Source organism: Elephas maximus, chromosome 7 (assembly GCF_024166365.1).
Source record: "Elephas maximus indicus isolate mEleMax1 chromosome 7, mEleMax1 primary haplotype, whole genome shotgun sequence".
Taxonomy (NCBI): Eukaryota; Metazoa; Chordata; class Mammalia; order Proboscidea; family Elephantidae; genus Elephas; species Elephas maximus.
Genome location: NC_064825.1, coordinates 126,691,664 through 126,715,188, shown reverse-complemented (window position 1 = coordinate 126,715,188; position 23,525 = coordinate 126,691,664). Strand labels below are relative to the sequence as shown.

Genomic DNA, 23,525 nt, shown 5'->3' with positions numbered 1-23,525 from the left:
AGGAGCTTCTCCGAGCAGGATCCTGAGTTCAAAGGATGCGTTCTGTTTCTGGCACAGCTTTCTTGGTGGTATGAAATCCCCAGTCTCTCTGCCTGTTTCTCTCTTTTACATGTCGAAAGAAGTTGGCTTAGGACACAGTCTAATTTTTTTTTTTTATTGTGCTTTAAATGCAAGTTTACAAATCAAGTCAGTCTTTCATAAAAAAACTTATATACGCCTTGCTGCATACTCCCAATTGCTCCCTAATGAGACAGCTCGCTCCCTTCCTCCACTCTCTTTTCGTGTAGGACACAGTCTAATCTTGTAGATCTCATCAATGTAACTGCCACTAATCCATCTCATTAGCATCATAGCGATAGGATTTACAACACATAGGAAAATCACATCAGATGACAAAATGGTGAACAATCACACAATACTGAGAATCATGGCCTAGCCAAATTGATACACATATTTTTGGGGGACACAATTCAATCCATGACACTTTCTAAAAAGGGAGGTCCAGTGAAGAAGGTAACTGGAAGGATTTGGGAGAGGTTTATGTGTTGGAAAAGGGATTTAAGCCCCAATGATGTGGCTATACTGGAAAGTAAGTTATTTTTTTGTTCTTTTTTTGTACCCTGAGAGTAAAATTAATGATGTAAAATTAAGTCGGTGTTACATCTAATAAAACAATGTAGAAAATTCATTGAGCATTTGCTACATGCCAGACATTGCCAGACAGGTTTGATACATAATCCTATTTGATCCTCACGAGTTCACTGGGAAGTGGATTATTACCCACTTATGGATGAAGGGACTGAGGCTCTGAGGGTCAAGAGATTTTCCAAAGGTCACGCAATTAGAAATTAAGGTCGCTCAGGGGCTCAATTAATGTTACTTTCTTCTTTTCTTTTCCAGGAGACTACAAAAACATAGTGGAAGTCCTTTCTGAAGATATCAGTAGATGCTTTTACTGAGTTGTTAGTCTTGTTACTAGACCGTTATTCAGCCAGGAGAGAAGGAAAGTAAGACACAGAACCAGAGAGGGCCAGCATGGGAGGAGCTGTGGGAGGCCCTTCACCGCAGCTTCTAGAGGTGGCTTTAAGGCAGGATGCTGGGGTCCTTCAGGCTGTTACTGGTTTGGGCGTCACCTACTAGAGAGCGAGTATCAAAGCAAACAAGAACCCAAATATTGTAGCTCCTCTAAAACACGTGATTTCTGATGTTTCTGGCCTGCAAAACAAGTGGCCCACAGTCAGTGTACCCAGCGAGCCCAGGCAGGCTCTTCCCCCTCCTCAGGGCCCAGAAACTATGCTACTTCTATCACCCTTCCCAAGTGGCCTGGTTTTAGCTCCCAGCTAGCCAGCCCAGAGTCCTTTCTCAGGAAGGTTGCTGGCTATGTCCCCAGGGTTACTTTGGCACCTGGTGTATAGGGAGTGCTGGTTGGGTTTGCTGCTTGAGTTGTTTCTGACACCTTTCATTTGCCATCTCTAATGCATCAGCAGTTGCTTTTTGCCCTGGAGAGGGGTTGGAGTTCTCGTGGAGAAGTCAGGTCTAATGGCAGTGGTTAAGCTTTGCTTGTAGGTGACGTGGTGGCTGTTGGATGCTCACAAGGTGAGCAGTGCAGCAGAGAGAGATGTGCATACCTCACACATGGGAGAGCTCTGGATCCTCCTAGAAATAACCTGGGAAGGCTGTAAAGGGGCAGGGGTGGAAGCTGTGCCTGAGATTTTACACGGAAAGCTCCTGAGCTCTTACATAGGTCCTCGGACCCTGAGAACCCCTGGGCCTGAGTGTTCCCTGGGGGCTTAGGAGACTGGTCATGGAGACAGATTGCCCAGACTCTCCCTGACAAACCTCAGGGCCTCCCAGGAGCTACCTTCAAACCAGATAGAGCTAGCCAGGCCCCCAGACAGCTCCTCCATCAAAACTCTCTTTCTGCATGTGGGGAAACTGAGCCAAGAAGGGCAGTGGTTTGTTCAGTGACACTCAGTGGATTAGAAATAAATCTGGTATTTGCACTTAGGTGTCCTGACTCTCCGCCTGCAGTCCCTGAGAGCCCATGTTTGCAGGATTCACAACACATTTCTCTAGGCTGGTGTTTCTCATCTCTGGCTATGAAGCCAGTCATCTGGGAGCTTTGAGAAGACACCCCAAGCATAAGTCTAGAAGGGAGAGGAATCACCCCAAGGAGGGCCTTACCTGCCCACTGTCAAGATGATTGACAAAGTGCTCACGGTCACAGTTCCTATAGAGAATGTTGTATTCCTTCTTCTGGCCAACCTTCTCCTTCTCAGAATTGATGATGTCACCTACTGACTGTGGTCTGTACTCGTGGTCCAAGTAGTTGTTTACTACGTAGCAGCAGCCCCCAAACACGTCCTTCATGTTCTCCTGCTGTTCCATAGTCCTTTCTCTCAGAAAACGGAATCTTTTGGAAGAGCCAGCCCTGGGACTCTCCTCTGAGACTCAGAGATAGTCGTTGAGTGGCCACAGGTAAAGGTGAGATGGGGGAAAGAAGGGCACAAGACAAGAAAGAAAGATGAAAAATAAATAAATAAATAAATAAATAATAAAAACAAACAAACAAACAAACAAATAAATAAATAAATAAGATTAGATAGGCCCATAAAACAAAATGAGACTAAAGGGGCCTACCAGCCCAGGGGCAAGGACTAAAAGGCAGGAGGGGACAGGAAAAATGGTAATAGGGAACCCAAAGTCAAGAAGGGGAGAGTGTTGACATCTTGTGGGGTTGGTAACCAGTGAAACAAAACAAAATGTGTACTAATTTTTAATGAGAAACTAGTTTGTTCTGTAAACTTTCATCTAAAGTACAACAAAAAAAAAGTAAAGAAAGATGAAAAAAATACACTCATGAGTTTTTGGTGTTTATCCTTTCATAATTGTGATTGACGGATTCACAGATTTTGCTCTTGTTACTTAACAAGATATTGTGACTATTTTTTGAGGTCGGTAACTGTGATTGTCAATGGTAGCTGTAGGATTCTGTTATATGTGTGTACATAATTCATTTGACCAACCCCTTCTATCGGGCATTTAGATATTTGAGACATTTTCATCATTGTAAACAATTTTAAAACATATTTGCTTATTTTTGTACACTTGTGTAATTCTGAAAGGGATCACATTTTTTTCAATATCTACTGTGTTTCAGGCACTGTACTGTGCTGTTTTTCAGAGATCACCTAATTTAATCCTCTTTCTACACTTCAAGCTAAATATTATCATTTTCATTTTATAGAACAATTACTGGACCTAGAGAGAGATGAAGTGTCTGAGGCTGCCATGAAAAGTCATGGAGCCAGGATTTGGAACTGCTTTTTTCAAATTCCAAAGGTCAGGTTCTTTCCAGCCCACTGAGCTGAACCTTTGGAAATCCTCAGTATAATTGTCTTGTGGTCTCTGCTCTGGCACAGTTCTGGGCACATGGATAGGGTCACAAAGTAGCTCTCAACTCATGGAGTCGAAATACCATTCTATAGTGCATCCAGCTTTTTGTTTTTTCAGATGTGGGCATGGTAGTTAATGAGTACAATGGTTAAGCATGGTGTTGTTCAGGTTTATAATCTAAGGGTGATGTTTACATTTAGAATCCTCTTATGAAAAATAATCTAAACCTTGGACGTAAGGCATAAAAAGGACCAGCTGTCCTCATGTCACACTTTGTCTTACATGGGCTCTCAGGAGCACCTGGATTAAGTGAGCTTGACTTGCTATTTACCTTCAATTCACATATCTTTACATTGTCAGAAGGGACCAGTCCCTGGAGAAGTCCATCATGCTTAGTAGAGAGTCAGTGAAAAAGAGGAAGACCCTCAATGAGATGGATTGACTCAGCAGCTGCAAAAATGGGCTTAAGCGTAACAATGATTGTGAGGATGGTGCAGGACAGGGCAGTGTTTTATACAGTTGTACATAGCAACCCTTTGGGACAGAACTGAAGTGCCCAATAGGGTTTCCAAGTAGCAGCTGGTTGATTTGAACTCCTGATCTTTTGGTTAGCAATAATAATAATAACAATAATCTCACACATGTGTAGAGCTCTTAACCACTAAACCACCAGGGCACTGTGCAAATGTTAGGTGGAGAAAAGAACATCAAAGTTGTGGTGCCATTGGGCTCTATGACATGAATGATTTTGAACCCGATTCAGGGATCGTATTCTAGCAGTCCTTGTTTTCTTTCATTGACTCCACACATGTCAGTTTCCTGCATTCTCCTGAGACTGGCTTTGTCATCCTGCTGCTTCTGTCAATAATCAGTGAAATCATCATGAGCAGGTGCTTGCCCTACACATGTGTGAGATTATTGTTATTATTATGTTTTGACACATAGCCTATGAAAGCTCTTCTGTTAAGGAGCATCAGTTGCATAACAGAAAGACACCTTATTCTGCGAAATCAAAACAGCATTAAGAGCCTTCTTATGTAAGGTCTGCGAACCTAAGCTACTGGTGCCCATAATGTGGTGATAATCCAGGCAGGGAAGAGCTCCTGCCTCCCGGGGGATCCTCAGCCTTGCTGGCACTCTTAGAGTTCCCTACGTGGGGTTACCAGAACTGGAAGCCTGGAAAAAGGACTCATGTGGAATATGGGAGAGGACATTTGTCAAAAGTGAGTGTACCTTGTGTGTCTGCACACCTGTACAGGTACGTTGTACACGTGCTTCCAGTTGGCTTGGCAAGGGAGCCTGCATGGACAAGACCTCCACTGTGCTTGGCAGTGCCATGGCCAACCAGAGGAATTAGAAAGTTGAGTCTTGAGCTTCCGGCTCTTTGCAGAGGGACCCTCAGTTCCTCACTGGGTTCTCCTGTTGATGGCCACATGAAGCTCCTCCTCCTCAGTCCCTGCCCCCATACAGCCTGAGGATACCCCTACCTTAGAGCTCCTGACCTGAGAAACATGAGCTGACAGCTTCTTAAAGGGATATGAGCCTTAGAGTGAGGATTCTGTGGGGTCACCAGCTTCTAGCAGTGAGGTGGACGCTATGCTCGTGGAGCAAGACCTCCAGGGGCACTTTTCCTAAAGTAACCGCAACCCTCACAACAGTTCTAGGAGGAAGGAATCATCACCCCATTGCAGAGGTGGGGAGGCTGAGGGTCAGAGAATGCAGTGAAACGAGTTCCTTTATGTGGCCTTAAATTACATCAACAGAGTCGCCAGAGCAGTGTGACTCAGCTTTGACTGGGAGAGACCAGCACACTGACACCTCAGCTTCACTCTGGGAGCCAGTGAGCCTTTCCTGCTTCATCTGGACATTGGGATCCTTGGTGCTGACACAACGGAGAAACCGTGGCTCCCAACTCAGGCTTCCCTGGCTCATTTCTGTCTTTCAATCGTGATCATTATCTTAATACTTTGAAAATTCTACTTTCTTCAGTACTCACTTGTGTACAGATGGATCACATAGCCACCTTCTACGTAGATGGCCCAGTCCTCATAGCCAGTGTGAAAAACTTCAGCCTGAATCAGGTCCCCAGGCTTGGGCTCTTGGAGTGGCTGCAACAGAAAAACCAGATATGGAGTGGACAGACTCTTGGAAACATTGGAGACCCTGGGGAGGGAGCTGCAACTCCACCTCAGGACCCCTTTACTGACGTCCATCATGTGGTGAGAACCCAGGCAGGGAAGAGCTCCTGCCCCCCAGGGGATCCTCAGCCCTTCTGGCACTTTTAGGGGCCCCTCTGTGGGGGTACCAGGACCGAAAGCCTGGAAAAATGACTCATGTGGAGTGTGGGAGAGGAGATTTGTCGAGGGTGAGTGTACCTTGTGTGTCTGCACACCTGTACAAGTGCATTGTGCACGTGCTTCCAAATGGCTTGCCAAGGGAACCTGTGTGGACAGGACTGCCACTGAGCTTGGCAGTGCTGTGCCCAACCAGAGGAATTAGAAAGTTGAGTCTTGAGCTTCCGGCTCTTTGCAGATGGACCCTCAGTTCCTCACTGGGTTCTCCTGTTGATGGCCACATGAAGCTCCTCCTCCTCAGTCCCTGCCCCCATACAACCTGGGTACACCCATACCTTGGAGCTGACAACCTGAGAAACATGAACTGACAGCTTCTTAAAGGGACATGAGCCTTAGAGTGAGGATTCTGTGGGGTCACCAGCTTCTAGCAGTGAGGTGGGCACTATGCTTGTGGAGCGAGGTCTCCTGGAGCACTTTTCCTAAGGTAACTGCAACCCTCGCAACAGTTCTAGGAGGAAGGAATCATCATCCCATTGCAGAGGTGGGGAGGCTGAGGGTCAGAGAATGAAATCAGTTCCTTTATGTGGCCTTTTGCCTTGATTCTTTGGAAAAACGGCTTCAGAGATTTTTCCCCTAAGGGCTAGCCAATTACCTTTGCCCTAGTTTTCTACCCCAGAGGGTTTGTTCAGCTTGATTGACATTTCCTGGGCAAGCTGTAAACAACTTGATTTTTTGTCTGTCCTTGGGCTGCAGCCTGCCTTGTGATTATTAGGCACCTTGCAGGGATTGGTCAATAGATTGCAAATGAAGGACTATGGATTATGCAGATGAGGTGACTGTAGCCTACTGTAATGGATTGAATTGTGTTTTTTTAAAACATGCATGAACTTGGTTAGTCCTTGTGTGGTTGTCTTTTATTTTGTGATTTTCCTATGTGTTATAAATCATAATATTTGCCTTTGATTAAAGAGGATTAGGGTGGGATGTAATACCCTTGCTCAGGTCACATCTCTGATCCAATGCAAAGGGGGTTTCCCTGGGGTGTGGTCTGCACCACCTTTTATCTTACAAGACATAAAAGGAAAAGGAAGCAAGCAGAGAGTGGGGGACCTTATACTACCAAGAAAGCAGCACCAGGAGCAGAGCGTGTCCTTTGGACTTGAGGTTCCAGTGCTGAGATGCTCCCAGACCAAGGAAAGACTGATGACAAGGACCTTACTCCAGAGCTGATAGAGAGAGAAAGCATTCCCCTGGAGCTGGTGCCCTGAATTCGGACTTCAAGCCTTCTAGACTGTGAGAGAATAAAGTTCTCTTTGTTAAAGCCACCCACTTGTGGTATTTCTGCTATAGCAGCACTAGATGACTAAGACACCTACTATGGAAATAAAGTTCTGTGGCCTACAGAGAGGAAATTGGTTAATATGTGGCCCCTGCTGGGAGGTGCCCTGCCTTGAAATTGACAAAGAGTTGCATATATAAGCAGCCAGCCCCACAGAAGTTTTAGAGACAGAAAGACACAGGAAGAGAAGCAGCAGGAAGAAGAAGGAAGAAAGAAGAGAGGAAGAAAAGAAGAGTGATAGGAGGCAAGGAACCTCCTAAAAGAACTGTAACACTGGTCAAGTGGTATAACACTGAAGATAGCAATTGCCCTGAGAAGGGCCTAGCAGCAGAGCTGGCGGCAACAGATGGCAGGGCCCAGAGGAGCCTGTCTTGAGGGGACTGAGAGAAGCCTGTTCTGAGGGGGCTGAGAGGAGGACTGCTTGGCTGGGGGGAGCTGAGAGAGCTGTTCTGCACAGAAGAAGGGAGACTTTGCCTATATGCTTTCTGATCCTGAGTTGCAGCCTATTGATCCTGCTTCTAGTTGTACCCCATTATTCCCTTAATAAACCATTTAACTGTAAGTACAGTTTATATGTTCTGTGAGATGATGAAGTAAATTGCTGAACCTAAACAGGGGAGGGAAGAGTGCTGAGGGGAGGGAGAGTGGCTGGTGTCAGAGTTGGAGTGGTACAGCCGCTTGGAGAATGTGGAAACCTGGGATATATTTAACCTCTGCCCCACAGGAATTGGCTTTGTGCTAATTCTTATATTTGAAGTTATTTGTACAAAGAGGCAGGGGAAAATGCGCAAGAACATTCAGCTCAGAAGAGGGTGAGCTAGCCTTCTTTGCCCACTTCTCATTCTGGACTTCCATTCGTTCCTGCCTTCCTCCTCTTCCATATTTCCTTCCTAGTTCTCAAAGTCCCATCCCAGGGCACATCGGTTATATGAACTGCAAATTTTTCTCCATCTTTGTTTCTGATCTCCGTGGACGACAAACCCTTTTCCATCCCTCATCCTAGGCTGTCCAGCCAGAAACCAGGGAGTCGTGATTAACTTTGCCCTCTTTCTCATACCAAAATCTAATCACCAAGTGCAACCCATGCTGACTCTGTATGTTTCCCCTGAATTCATTTCCTTGACCCACCTCCCCTTCCATTGACATGGCTCAAGGAAGCCCTGACCCTGCTCCATGATCACCCTGGCTTCCTGTCCCTGCCTGTCCTGATCTAGTCTCCTTAAGAGCAAGTGTAGCCTTCCCAAAGTGACCATCTGGCCATGACCTTTCTCTGACATAAGTCATAGTACACACCATTTGGGCAGCTCAGAGGCCCTTTATGACTGGCCTCCTCCTGCTTTTCATCCCCCTTGCCTTCCCTGTGCTCTGCCCTCCAACCAACTGGAGGATTGTGGTCCCCTCACCACAGCATTGTCTCTTGTCTGCAGAATTGGTTCTCTCTGCCTCCAACCACATTCCCAAACCACTCATACTCTACTTCCCTCCCCATCAGATACTGTTAAGGATTGAAATGTGTGCCCCCCAAATGCGTGTCAACTTTGCTAGGCCATGATTTCTAGTATTGTGTGGTTGTCCACCATTTTGTGATCTGATGTGATTATCCTGTGTGTTGTAAATCCTAACCTCTATGATGTTAATGAGGCAGAACTCAAATCTATAGGATTAGCTTGTATCTTGAGTCAATCACTTTTAAGATATCAAAGAGAGACTACAGCAGAATGGAGAGGGACATTTTGCCACCAAGAAAGAATCACTGGGAGCAGAGCATGTCTTTTGCACCTGGGGTTCCTGACCTGAGAAGCTCCAAGACCAGGGGAAGATCGATGACAATGGCCTTTCCCCAGAACTGACAGATTGAGAAAGCCTTCCCCAGGAGCTGGCACCCTCAATTTGGACTTCTAGCCTCCGAGACTGTGAGAGAATAAATTTCTGTTTATTAAAGCCATCCCCTTGTGTTATATCTGTTATAGCAACACTAGATAACTAGGATAAGATTTGGTACTGAGAGTGGGGTGCTGCTCTAACAGGTACCTAAAATGTGGAAGCAGTTTTGAAACTGTGAATGGTAGAGGCTGGAATAGTTTTAAAGTGTGTGATAGTAAAAGTCTAAATTGCTTTGGAGAGACTGTTGGTGGAATTATGGATGTCAGGCAATTCTGGTGAGAACTCAGAAGGAAGTGAGGAGGGCTGTAACACTGGAGATGGTACAAACGGCAAGAAGCAGCAGCAGAGAAATGGCAGCAGCAGAACTAGGAGACCTGTGCTGAATGGTGCGGGAGCTGACCCATGGAGCAAGAAAGCAGAGTGCCTTCAGACAGGAGGCTCTCTGGCAGAGTGGGGTGCCAGCAGGATGGGACCGGATCTGCTGCCTAAAGCTGAGAAGGCATGGCTGCCATGACCAAGGGGCAGAAGAACTGGGCCTGCTGGGGTCCAAGGGATAGAGTCACCACTCAGATGGACTAGGAGAACGGGGCAGCCCAATGTTGAGGGAGCAGAGTTGTCTGCCATTCCCATGGGCCTGGAAGGTGGAGCTGAATCCCAGGGCCGAGGGACCTCCACCCCACCCCTCCACTCAGAATCCAGAGAGTGTGGCCAACACCCAGAATCTGGAGGACAGGGCCACTGGGTAAATGGTCTCAGAGAACAGAAGATTATTTTCAAGCTAAGAGAACTTATGTAATATGTTCTGGTGACCTTTCTTGGTGCCTGTTATGCCTTCCTTCCCTCCAATTTCTCCCATTTGTAATGGAAATGTCTGGTTTGTGCCTCTTTCACCATTGTACTTGGAAGGAGATAACTTGAATTCTAGATTTTACAGATGAAGAGGAATTTTGCCCCAGGATGGAATTTGGACTTGGAGTTTATTTGAGACTTTTGCTATGATATAATGGGATGAATGTGTTCTACATATGGCAAGGATGTGAATTTTTGGTGGCCAAACGGTAGAATTTTATGGATTGAATTGTATCCCCCCAAAATGCTTGTCAACTTATCTAGGCCATGATTCCCAGTATTGTGTGGTTGTCCACCATTTTGTGATCCGATGTAATTATCCTGTATAAATCCTAAACTTTAAGATGTTAGGGGCATGTTGCATTGGGCAAATCTGCTGGAAAAGATCTCCTTAAAGTATCAAAAGCAAAGATGTCACTTTAAGGACTAAGGTGCTCCTGACCATGGTGTTTTCAATCATTTCATCATATGCAAGTGAAAGCTGGACAAAGAATAAGGAAGACCCTTTGAATTATGGTGTTGGCAAAGAATACTGAGTACACAATGGAATGCCAGAAGAAGGAACAAATCTTTCTTGGAAAAAGTACAGCCAGAATGCTCTTTAGAAGTGAGGATGGAGAGACATTGTCTCACATACTTTGGGCATGTTATTAGGAAGGACCAGTCCCTGGAGAAGGCCATCATGCTTGGTAGAGTAGAGGCTTAACGAAAAAGAGGAAGACCCTGAATGAGATGGATTGACTCAGTGGCTGAAATAACGGGCTCAAGCACGACGATTGTGAGGATGGCACAGGACAGGACTGTGTTTCGTTCTGTTGTACATAGGGCCACTATGAGTTGGAACTGACTTGATGGCACCTAACAACAACAACAACATGATGTTAATGAGGCAGAATTAGAAGCAGTTATGTTAATCATACAGGACTCAATCTACAGGATTTATTTGTATCTCGAGTCAATCTCTTTTGAAATATAAAAGAGAGAATTGACCTCATGCCACCAAGAAAGAAGTGTTGGGAGCAGAGCCTGTCCTTTGGACCTGGGGTGCCTGCACTGAGAAACTCCTGCAGCAGGGAAGACTGATGACAAGGACTTTCCCCAAGAACTGACAGAGTGTAAAAGCCTTCCCTCGGAGCTGGTGCCCTGAATTCATACTTCTAGCCTCCTAGACTGTGAGAGAATAGATTTCCATTTATTAAAGCCATCCACCTGAGTATTTCTGTTACCACAGCACTAGATAACTAAGACAGACACCTTTTCCCATGAGCAGCCTGCCTTGCCTGCCTTGCCTGGCCCACTTTTGGCTCTAGGGGAAGGTCCTTGTTATCAATCTTCCCCTGTTCTAGGAGCTTCTAATTGTAGGAACCATGGGTCCAAAGGACACACTCTGCTCCCAACTCTTCTTTCTTGGTAATAGAATGTCCCTTTGCTCTCTGCTCGCTTCTCTCTTTTATATCTCAAAAGGGATTGACTCAAGTTGCAACCTAATCTTGTAGATTGAATTCTGCCTCATTAACATAACTGCCTCTAATCCTGCCTCATTAACATCAGAGAGGTAGGATTTACAACATGTAGGATAATTAATTCAGATCATGAAATGGAGAACAATCACACAATATTGGGAATCATGGTTTAGCCAAGTTGACAGATATTTTTGGGGGCACAATTCAATCCATAACACCCACCTTCCCCTCTCGGGGCCTCCATGTCCCCCAGGACCCTCATGTCTACCTGCATGGATTGCTTGTACTGCACCTGGCTGAACCTGTCTGTGCTCTCTTCTGAGCTCTGAGCTCCATCTGGGCAGTGATCCTGTATGCTGGTCCCTCCCTCTCTCATCTCCAGGATCTAGGGAAGGCCTGGCATGTCATGGGGCAAAGGAAATACACATAGGAGAGGGAGGGATTGTCGGCATGCCAGGACTCCTGCCAGCTCCTGCTCTGGTCAAACCCAAGGCAGCACTCAGTTGGAGCTCAGCAGCACGAGAGGGTCTCCACCTGAAAGCACAAGGGGACTTTTCACTCTGTCCCCAAACATCTAAGGCCACAGCCAGGGCACTGTCAACAGCAGTCAGTGGGAAGTCAGAATCTTACTTGTCATCCTGACTTAACAAGGTAATTGGCAGGACAGGCACTGGGGAGCGACTGTGTCCTTCCAGAGCCATTCTAGATGTCCTCCCTTCCGCTGGGAATGGAGACACACCTTCCAGTAATTGTTTCACTTCCCATAATTGTATTATCCCTGATTATTCCTTTTCAGTCTAATACCACTGAACTTGGCCTGCTGCTTCTTGGACATTTTCCAATTCAGGAAATTGGGGTTACCAGGAGGGGAGGTTTCACAGATCAGAGGCCGAAATGAAAATGAACTTTATAAGGGAGGACAAAAGCCATGGAAGAAAGAGCAGAGAGAGGAGAAGTTTGGACAAAAGGAGGACTGAACCCCAGCTGGCTCCAGGGGCAGACAAGGTGGGCATTTGTTCCCTTCCCAGAGACCCTGGGTCTCTCCCAGGCTCACACTCGAGTGTCTTCCCAGCTGTATCTGATTCGGTGGAGCCCCTGGCCCAGGCAGACTCAGTCCCCTTCAAAGGATTCCTATGCTCCCCTCTCTGTGCCAGACCCAGGAAGGAGGCTGGCCCTGCCCAGAGGGGCAGGGATACAGACTTTTAAAGACAAATTATTGTCCATGAGAGTCTTCAAGACATGAGCACTGGAGTTAGCTGTGCCCAAGGCCAGCAACCAGCCTGAGACCCGTCTAGTAAATGAGCCTCCCATTTAGAACCTCTGAGGGACTTACCATAGTCATGTCAGCCTTCCTGGAGCAGGGCAGTCAGTGTGTGTTCTGCTTTGCTGTGCTTGGACCTGCTTTTAGTTCAACACTGAGAGTTTCACTTTCAGTTTTCTTTTGCCTCTTTTTTTTTTTTCTGAGAAAGGAAGTGACAGAGACTAAGCCCCTAGGCAAGGAGTCCTGCAACACCTACAGCAAGAAACTTCAATACTATGTGCTTGGCTAATGACATAAAACCCCTAGCCTGGGGTGTGCGATAAAGAAAGAATAAACAATATACCTCCTTGTAAGATGTTTTTCAGAAGGACCAGCCAGATCTGGTCCCTGGAGCATGTGCAGGTATCCACAAGGTGACCAATGAATGACTTCCACCTGATGCAAGTACCCGCAACAGGAATTGAACTGGCACTGCAGAGGTACTGCACAGGCACAAAATCCCATAATAAGTCCTGCCACCCAGTCCCAGGAGCCTTTGCTATGGGCAGCCTAATTTAGTATGCACCACCATTCTGAGGAGTACCCACCCCTTGAAAGAAACCTACTAAATATTCATTACTTTATTACCCTCACCAAACCCATATAAGCCCCAGAAAAACCTTTGTTCAGGGGAACAGAGGCGAATGTTGCTTGGTCACTCTCTGTTCCCTGCTCGCGAGCCTTTACTCTCTTTCTGTCGCTAATAAACCTTTGTTTGTGTGGAACCTCTAAGCCTCTTCTGGTCATTCTTGGTCAGTAGAAGGCAAGAACCTAGGCAGGGCTTAGTCCCAAGCTGGGAAGACTTGCCCTGCAACAACTCTAAAAATGTAATGGGGGAAGTGTCTGACTTCCTCATCTAACTTCACAAAGTGGAAGGAGAATCAAGATCAACAGCCAAAGGCTGATTCTTATGAGGTGGATGTCAGATACCCTCCTCTCCAAAATTTTTTTTTTTTTTTTACTAATTCTGATGCCAGCCATATCCTCCCACTGTACTCTCCAGTCATCTGCTGGGTTTGATAATTCATTGTGTCCGCATAAAGTCACTGGTCCAACACTCTAATTTGATATTTAAACAAATAAAATTTATTGAAGGAATGAACCACGGGAGAGAGTGCGTTCAGCTTAGCTGTAAGGTATGCTCTGCCTTACAGGCAAAACAGAGATATTTGGCAAGTAGAATGAGTACAGATGACAACTTCACATCAAAGCAACAGCAGGAAAGGAGGTGAGATTTACAAGGGTGGCAATTAACTGTGAAACTTTACATCAGTTTCTAGTCTAACACAAATCTCTCAGACTTGATAAAACTTAACTAAGGCAATATTTCTAAAATGAAAAGTATAAACAATTTTGACACGAAGGTTTAGTGATATAGAAGTTAGCGATATATTTGCAGTTGGGCCAACTTAGTTGGAATCTTTGAATACAGAGCTGACTTTTGAAGAAAAAACCAAACCCATTGCCATCGAGTTGATCCCCATTCACAGCAACCCTATAGGACAGAGTAGAACTGCCCCATAAGCTTCCCAAGGAATGGCTGGTGGATGCTAACTCCTGGCTTTTTGCTTAGCAGCTGAGCTCTTAACCACTGAGCCACCAGGGCTCCACCCATTATTTATGCTTGAGCCCATTGTTACAGCCACTGTGTCAACCCATCTCTTTGAGGATTTTCCTCTTTTTCACTTACACTCTACTTCACCAAGCATGATGTCCTCGTCCAGGGACTGATCCCTCCTGATAACATGTCCAAAGTTTGTGAGATGCAGTCTTGCCACCCTTGCTTCCGATTTAGGAAATAATATTAGAGTCATTATTGATATAAGAAACCATTTTCCTCTTCTCTCCTAAATTATCTAACTAATGGGTTTAGTTATTTTGACTCTTGAATTAGAAGTTCCTGTTGGTAAACTTAACAAAGTTGTAAATATCATAACCAGAGAAGTATCTGAAATCTGAGCTATGATTTTACAAATTAGAATAGCATTAGATTTCCTATTAGTTCTCCAAGGAATAGTTTGTGCCTTAATAGATAAATGTTGCTGTGTTTATATTAATATGCAATCTGAGGTTTTGCACAATGTAGTTGTTGCTGAGGCACATGAAAAACTGTTACTGACGCTGCTTTTGTTTAAACAAACACATCATGAGATTTGTTTCCTTGGTTCAAAGACCTTAGGGTCGTGGTTTCACTGGTTATTCAGACAGTTGGCCGAATATTATTGTTAGTGTTTCTATTCTACCTTCTAATATGCTGTATGATGCCTGGGGTCTTAAAAACCAGATAGTGCCCAATTACCATTTATTGAGCATTTCTGATTAAAGATTCTACAAGTTCATGATCCAAAGGAGGGAACCATGGGAGAGTTGTATGTAATCCTCCTGGAATACAGATTTCTGGCTTTCATGGAAGTGGGGTTAACCTACATAGGCCATCACCTTTGGGTGTCCTTTTGAAACTCAAGCTTTGAGAAAAAACTGATTTCTGAACCCACTTTGAGTCAAAGAATTGTCCAGATAAACTAGCAAGACCCTTTTGCTCAGGACATTGTGCTTTTTTTTTTGAAGAATTCTGTCTGTTTTGAAGAACTGCCTCCAAAGATTGGACTGAGAGTTATGTTTAGGGTGAATCAGTAATCGGTTTAATCAGTCTTCAGGACAATGTTGTAAGAAATACCTGTGTAAGGTTTGTAAGCAAACTTTCACGCTCTTGCTATACAGAAAATTATGCATCTTAAAAAAATCAGGTTCTCAGAGGAGCTTGACTTCATCGCACAGACTCCATTTTGTCTTAGATTTCGCTTCTGCTTTTAAGAAAGTGACCGATGACTGTTAATAGGTAAACAAAGGAGGGCAGCTTGCCCTTGGGAAGAGACACATTAACTGGAGACCTCCAACAGGAGGAGTCCATCCTGTATTATCTTGCTAATCATATATTCTTTAATAGAAACTTGTTTATCACATGTAAATTTTTCTATACCTTCTGTTTTCTCTAGACAAATTTTGAATGCCCTTTATAGATATAGATATATGTTTTTGTGTGGTAGAGTCAACTATACTAGTTTAGGTGATCCGTGGGCAATCTCTTGTTTAGATTCCTGGCGAATGCTTGGACAATGCATTTTGGGAACATTAGGATTATCTTTAGATATTCATCGTAAATACAAAGGTAATGTTAATTTGTTATCCTTTGTAAAATGAGAGTCGGAAGAAAGCCCATTGGTCCAACACTCAGGTTATAGTTGGTAACTTTAATTCCTACTTATGGTATATTTGAATTGGAGAAATCCTTAAGAAATTTATCAATCACTATGGGACAAATAACAAAGTTGCTAGTGGGATGGAAACACAACAGTGATCTCCGATCTCATTAAGCCAAGGTGACATAAGACAACAAAATAGCCGTAGTTTTTTTTTTTTAATTAGCCCAAGAAAGTGTAGTCTGTGCTGTAGTAAATACTTCTTGTTACATTTGGGTAAATAACACAGGAGAAGAACAAGATATATATAACATTAGACAGCAAGCTACGCGGTTACACACTGTAACACCCTTACAAGCACCAGATTTATTTGGTTGGCTACCATCAAGAACAAGCACATGGGCTAGATCACCGTTGCAAGGAATAGTAATATTCTTAGTCTACATCCTGATAGTAGTAGGCATAATAAAATTTATCCTCTTTTGTCTTACATACCTAAAAGGCAAAAGAAGGCTTCGGGCTAAAATGTTGATGTACATTGAGTCTGCTCACTTCGGCAATGTGATTGATGAGAACATTGCTCTTACTTAAGATCCTGGTGAAGAATCAGATGGTATCCAGCAGAAAACCAGCACCGTGAGTTTAAAGAACCTGCCATGGTCACCATCTAGGAGCTCGGCTAAGTCCAGGTATTGATCATCAATGTGTTATCTCCAATCTCCCATCAAAAGGAGGGAATGATTTAGGAAGTATTACAGTCATTATTCTCTGCCCTTGAGCATAGAGAATGTGACCCAGCTGGCGCTGGGCTCACAAGAACTCACGAGGACACATCAACTGGGCCCTGAGTTAAAGACAATAGATAGAATAATCTTAGAAAATATCTTTTAGGGAACCTTTCACATAAGTCAGAACACAAAAGACTCTTATCTTTATTTAGTGAATAGAAATTTTTTGGAGACTGATGAAGACCCTCCTGACTGTTGGCTACTGAAACCTGTACCAATGATCATTAAGAAAGGCAATTCGAAATGTAGGATCACAGCTTCTACCAATCTATAAAAAGGTAAAGCCTTCAATGGTTTTGCCCATTTTGTAATGTTAATATATACTGATGACTCTGTAACCTTCCTTGGACTTGGGCAGACATGGATGTGCAGCATGCTTGTCCATTTCCCCCCTTCTGTCTATTCGGAAATATTCTCTGGACTCAGGCAGACATGGCTCTAGCAGCATGCTTGTCCAATTCCCACTTTTGTCTTTTTGAATATATGCCGAATAAAACTTTCTTTTTGCTTTACTAAATTTTGTGATTTTTTTCCCCTACAAGACTTCTAAGGAACATTCTGGCTGTACTTCTTCCAAGACAGATTTGGTCATTCTTTTGGCGGTCCATGGTATATTCACTATTCTTCACCAACACCAAAATTCAAAGGCTTCAATTCTTCCTTGGTTTTCCTTATTCATTGTCCAGGTTTTGCATGCATACGATGCTACTGAAAATACCATGGCTTCGGTCCAGGCGCACCTTAGTCTTCAAGGTGACATCTTTGCTTTTCAACACTTTAAGGTGGTCTTTTACAGCGGATTTGCCCAATACAATGCGTCTCGATTTCTTGACTGCTGCTTGCATGGGTGTTGACTATGGATCCAAGTAAAATGAAATCCTTGAGAAGTTCAATCTTTTCTCTGTTTATCGTGATGTTGCTTATTGGTCTCGCTGTGAGGATGTTTTGTTTTCTTTATGTTGAAGTGTAATCCATACTGAAGGCTGTGGTCTTTGATCTTCATCAGTAAGTGCTTCAAGTTCTCTTCACTTTCAGCAAGCAAGCTGGTGTCACCTGGATAATGCAGGTTGTTAGCGAGTCTTCCAATCCTGTTGCCCTGTTCTTCTTCATAGAGTCCATTCTCTAGGATTACCTGCTCAGCATACAGACTGAACAGGTGTGGTGAAAGAATACATCCCTGACACATACCTTTCCTGATTTAAAACCACGCAGTATCCCCTTGTTCTCTTTGAACAGCTGCCTCTTGATCTACATACAGGTTCCTCATGAGCACAAGTAATTGCTTTGGAATTCCCATTCTTTGCAATGTTATCCATAATTTGTTATGATCCACGCAGTCGAATGCCTTAGCAAGTCAATAAAACACAGGTAAACATCTTTCTGGTATTCTCTGCTTTCAGCCAGGACCCATTTGATATTAGCAATGATATCCCTGGTTCCACGTCCTCTTCTGAATCCAGCTTGAATTTCTGGCAGTTGCCTGTCAATATACCGCTACAGCTGCTTTTGAGTGGTCTTCAGCAAAATTTTGCGTGCATGTGATATTAACGATATTGTTCGATCATTTCCGCATTTGATTCGATTATCTTTCTTAGGAATAGGCATAAATATGGATCTCTTCCCGTCAGTTGGCCAGGTAGCTGTCTTCCAAATCTCCTGGCATAGACAAGTGAGCTCTTCCAGTGCTGTATCCATTTGTTGAAACATCTCAATTGGTATTCTGTCGATTCCTGGAGCCTTTTTTTTTTTTTTTTTTCCCACCAATGCCTTCAGTGCAGCTTAGACTTCTTCCTACAGTACCATTGGTTCCTGATGGTATGTTACATCCTGAAATGGCTGAAGGTTTTGGTATAGTGACTCTGTGTATTCATTCTATCTTCTTTTGGTATTTCTTGGGTCATTTAATATTTTCCCCTTAGAATCCTTCGGCATTGCAACTCGAGGCTTGAATTTTTTCTTCAGTTCTCTCAGCTTGAGAAATGATGAGCATGTTCTTCCCTTTTGGTTTTTTATCTCCAGGTCTTTGCACATGCCATCATAATACTTTACTTTGTCTTCTCCAGCCACCTTTTGAAATCTTCTGTTCAGCTCTTTTGCTTCATCATTTTTCCTTTTGCTTTAGCCAGTTGACGTTCAAGAGCAAGTTTCAGAGTCTCTTCTGACATTCATTTAGGTGTTTTGTTTCTCTTCTGTCTTTTTAATGACCTTTTGCTTTCTTCATGTATGATGTCCTTGATGTTGTTCTGCAACTCATCTGGTCTTAGGTCATTAGTGTTCAATGTGTCAAATCTATTTGTGAGATGGTCTCTAAATTCTTTTATTTATGTGGTGGATTACGTTGACTGATTTTCTAATGTCAAACCATCCTTGCATACCTTGAATGAATCCTACTTGATCATGGTGTATTAACTTTTGATATGATGTATCTTCAGCAAAATTTTAATTGTGTGTGATATTAATGATGTTTTGCCCATAGAATGCTTCAGTATTGCAACTGGAGGCTTGGATTTTTTCTCCAGTTCTTTTAGCTTGAGAAATGCCAAGGATGTTCTTCAGTTTTGGTTTTCTAACTCCAAGTCTTTGCACATTTTTCATTATAATACTTTACTTTGTTCTCTTGAGCCACTCTTTGAAATCTTCTGTTCTGCTCTTTTACTTCATCATTTCTTCCATTTGCTTTAGTGACTCTACATTCAAGAGCAAGTTTCAGTGTCTCTTTTGACATCCATTTTAGTCTTTTCTTTGTTTTCTGTCTTTTTAATGACCTTTTGCTTTCTTCAGGGATGATATTCTTGATGTCATCCCACAACTCATTTGGTCTTAGGCCATTAGTGTTCAGTGAGTCAAATCTATTCTTGAGATGGTTTCCAAATTCAGGTGGGATATAGACAAGGTCGCACTTTGTTTCTCTTGGGCTTGTTTTAATTTTCTTCAACCTCATCTTGTAATTGTATATGAGCAATTGATGGTTAGTTTTGCAGTAGGCCCCGATCTTGATCTGACTGATAATATTGAGCTTCTCCATCGTCTCTTTGCGCAGATGTAGTCCATTTGATTCCTATGTGTTCCATCCCTCAAGGTCCACCTGTATAGTAGTCATTTATCCTGTTGAAAAAAGGTATTTACAATGAATAAGGCATTGGTCTTGCAAAATTCTATAACGTGGTCTCTGATGTCTTTATCACCAAGGGCATATGAAGTTACACATTAGTTTTTCCATTTCAGTAAAGAATGCTGTTGGAATTTGTACAGTGATTACACAGTATCTGTAAATCGCTTTAGGCAGTATTACCATTTTCACTATATTAACTCTTCCAATCCATGAGCATGGACTGTTCTTCCATTTATGCAGATCTTTTGTAATAGTGTTTTTTATAATTTTTATTGTATAAGTATGTCTGTGGTTAGGCTAATTCCTAGGTATTTTATCATTTTTTGTAAATGGATTGTTTTCTTGATATCCTTTTTGGCATATTCCTTGTTAGTGTAAGGGAACCCAACTGATTTTTGTGTGGTAATCCTGTACCTTGCAAAGTTGCTGAATTCTTCTATTAGGTTCAGCAGTTTTCTTGTGAAATCTTTAGGGCTGTATGTATAGGGTCAGGTCATCTACAGATAGAGATAGTTTTACTTCTTCCTCTCCAATTTAGATACATTTTATTTCTCTTTCTTGCTTTACTACTGTGGCTAGGAATTCCAGTAAAATATTGAATAAGAGTGGTGATAATGGGGCATCCTTTTCTCATTCCCATTCTCAAGGGGAAGGCTCTCAGTCTTTTTCCATTGTTGGTTTTGCATCCAAACCAAAAACCAAACCCAGTGTCATCGAGTCAATTCTGACTTATAGCAACCCTATAGGACAGAGTAGAGCTGCCCCACAGAGTTTCCAAGAAGCGCCTGGCAGATTGAACTGCCGACCCTTTGGTTAGCAGCTGTAGCACTTAACCACCACGCCACCAGGGTTTCCTTGGTTTTGCATATATGCCCTTAATTATGTTGAGAATTTTCCTTTCTAGTTTTGCTTAGAGTTTTTATCAGGAAAGAGTATTGGACTTAATCAAGTGCTTTTTCTGTGTCAGTTCACATGATCATGTGGTTATTTTCCATTGTTTTACTTATTTGGTGAATTACATTGGTTGATTTTCTAATGCTGAACCACCTTGCCAAGATTGATCTCTTCCAGTCTGTCGGCCAGGTAGCTGTCTTCCAAGTTTCTTGAGATAGACTTGTGAGCACCTCCATGTTCCTGGTATGAATCCCACTTGATGGTGTTATATGAATTTTTGATATGTTGTGGAATTATGTTGGCTAGATATTTGTTGAACATTGGTCTGTAATTTTCTTTTTTTGTGATGTTCTGTCTACTTATTTGTCATTTAAAAAATCAGTTTTGGGTTTTTAGTTATCCTTTCTCCATTTTTGTTTAATTTTTTTGAAAAACTTTTTTATTTTGAGATAATTACAGATTCTAATTCAGTTGTAAAATTTAATAAAAAGGATTCCTCTTGCCCTTACCAGTTTCCCCTAAAGGTACTATCTTGCAACATTATCTTACAATATCACAACCAGGATATTGACAATGATACAATTCACTGTTACTATTTAGATCCTCTGTTTCATTTGTACTCATATTTGTGTGTGTGAATTAGTTTTTAAAAAGATATTAATTTTAGCTTTTCATTGAACATTTTTCCAGGATTCTATGTATTTATTTGGTCTTCCATAACTGTCTCTCTGCCCTGTGCTGATTACCAGTCAAGATCTGAATCCTTTTGGTGTGAGTGGTGGGAGAGCCTGGGAGTCATGGAGTGTTATGGGTGTGCCCATCTATTAGTCCACATTAGACCATCTTTGTTCATGATTGTATTATTCTTTCTTCTGTGATAAGTAACATTGTATTTTCGTCTCATTTTAGGGCATTCCCACAAAGCCATCCAGTGGCTGGGGGAGCTGGTAGGGCAGGAGGTGTTTTACAAGCTGCCTAGTGAGAACTAGGAGCACTCTGTGAATGAGCTGTGCTACAGAGTCTCCTGCGGTGACCACGCATGTCCTCAGCCTGTGTCCTCTGCCCCAGGAACCAGACCATTCCCTCAGGAACCAGATCATTCCCTCAGCTGACAGCGGTTGGGCATTTGCTGCTTGCTGGGCTCGGGTGGAGATAGAGGCATGAAGGAGGCCAGAATAGCAGAGATGGAATCCCTGCCCCCGAGGATGTCACAGTCAGGGCAAGGGTGGGTGTGGGGATACAGATAGGTAAGTTGACTACGCAGAGCAATGTGGTCAGTGTGGTGCTGGCCAAGGAAGTGAGACATAGCTACAACAATCACCCCATTGTGGAACCCTCCCTGAGACAGGTCCTTACCACAGGCAGGTGGCAGGTTTTACTATCCCCACTTTCCAGATGGGGAAACTGAGGCTTGCAGTATTTAAATAACTTGTTCAAACTTACTAGACAGTTAGGCATTGAGTCTCTAGTACGTGTCAGGCATTGTGCAGGGGTGGGATTTGAACCCTGGTGTGTTCTGCTCCAGGGCACTGCTCAAAGTGGTAGCACTTGAGCTGAGTTTGATTTAATTCTTTCAGTTCACCTGAAGCTGGAAAAGGAGCTGCAGGTTATGAGGGAAAGAGGAGCCATGAAGAGTACAGGCAGCGGGAACAGTATGAGCCAGGAGGAAGAAAAGCCAGATCACAGTGGGGAAACTTTTCCTATAAGGAGCAAATAGTAAATATTTGAGGTTTTGCACAGCTGTCACTGTACTGTACTCTGCCCTTGTAGCATGAAAGCAGCCAAAGACAATATGTAAATAAATGGGCACGTGTTCCAATAGTTTTTTTTATTTTTTTGCAAAACTAATTGTGCATTCCTAGCCTCAAATAATTAGAAAAACCAAGTACCCCCTCATATACTTTAGGTGACATCAAACATTAAAAGAAAAAAATTATAAATGTAAACAATTTGCAAAGGATGGAATTTCTCTCGTGTTGTGTGTTGCTTGCGTGCTTTATGTACCTATTTTCCTCCCAACCTCGGAGGCGCAGATTTAACTCATTCAATGAATGGCAACTGTCTGCTATATAATCCAAGTAACAAAGGAAGGCATTAGTGTAAAACAAATCAGCTAAAGCAAACTTAATTTCTTTTAGAAAAAATCCTGACTTAATTTTTTAATTCAAATACACTGTGAAGGCACATTTCCATGGCAGCCACCTCACTTTAGAATTCAGATTCTAAGGTAGCCCATAGATAAGGCAGGGACCCTCCCTCCATGGCAGTTTGAGGCTGCCTGTTTCTTCTGGAAGTCCCCTCTGTTTAGGAGAAGGGCACTAGAAAAATGTCCCTTCTTGGCATCCAGGAGTGTTTACCCCCAGGCAGTGCACCAGACTCAGGGTGGGGCAGGATTCAGCTCTTCCCTTGTAAGGCTGTAGAAGGGCTATGGTGAAAGGGAGGTGATACCCCAGGATTAGGTTCAGGAGGACAAGGGCCAGAAGGGGTCTTTCCTGAGCTGAATGTTCTTTCCTGAGCTGAATGTTCTTTCCTGAGCAGAATGTTCTATGTATATGGTTGGTGAGATCCCTGAGGTTGAGTCTGACCCGCTCTGTCCTCTGTTGCAGGTCACTGACGGCATCACGACAACAGGCGCTGATGGAGTGGGCATTAGGAGTGACTCTGCCAACTGCAGGCCTCATTGGGCTCCTACTGGCCCAAAACAAGGCCCAAAAGCATTAAGTCCAAGGAACCTGTTCTGATAGTAATGAGTTAAGGGGCATTTTGCTTAGCCAGCAGGTGTGAGTTTAGTTTATTGACTTCACTCTGTTTTGTGATCATTTCAGCTTATTTTGATGGAGCTAAATAAAAGCAAAGGAAGATTTTATCTGGGGAAACACAGCCTAGCATGAAGTCCGTTGGGGTGGGGACAGGCAACTCCGTCCTGGCAACAGTGAGTTCAGTTTAGGCCCTTCTGGTCGCTATGAGTCAGAATTGACTCGACGGCAGTTGGTTTGGTTTGGTTTG

The 23,525-nt window shown here is 43.4% G+C and overlaps 2 protein-coding genes across 7 annotated transcripts in view; one reads left to right on the top strand and one right to left on the bottom strand.

Annotated features, from left to right (window-relative positions):
• Positions 1 to 133: 133 nt before the first annotated feature.
• LOC126080976 (phospholipase A and acyltransferase 4-like) lies at positions 134 to 12,649 on the bottom strand. 2 transcript variants are annotated; one of them, XM_049892305.1, is made up of 4 exons: positions 12,559 to 12,649; positions 5,393 to 5,504; positions 2,185 to 2,444; positions 134 to 1,215 (listed from the first exon to the last, which is right to left on the bottom strand). In XM_049892305.1, exons 1-4 carry the CDS (start codon positions 12,565 to 12,567, stop codon positions 1,186 to 1,188), a joined length of 411 nt encoding a protein of 136 aa, XP_049748262.1. In that variant the 5' UTR covers positions 12,568 to 12,649; the 3' UTR covers positions 134 to 1,185. The 2 variants fall into 2 exon arrangements, with proteins under 2 accessions (XP_049748262.1, XP_049748261.1); XM_049892304.1 differs by lacking the exon at positions 134 to 1,215 and adding an exon at positions 1,242 to 1,676.
• LOC126080971 (phospholipase A and acyltransferase 4-like) overlaps positions 12,084 to 23,525 on the top strand; it is a 94,132-nt gene continuing 82,690 nt past the window's right edge. For 4 of the 5 annotated variants that reach the window (XM_049892294.1, XM_049892291.1, XM_049892290.1 and 1 more), the window contains exons 1-2: positions 12,084 to 12,230; positions 16,228 to 16,414. The gene's annotated coding sequence lies outside the window, so the exon portion shown is untranslated. The remainder of the gene's footprint in view (positions 12,231 to 16,227; positions 16,415 to 23,525) is intronic. The other variant, XM_049892288.1, reaches the window with a different exon arrangement.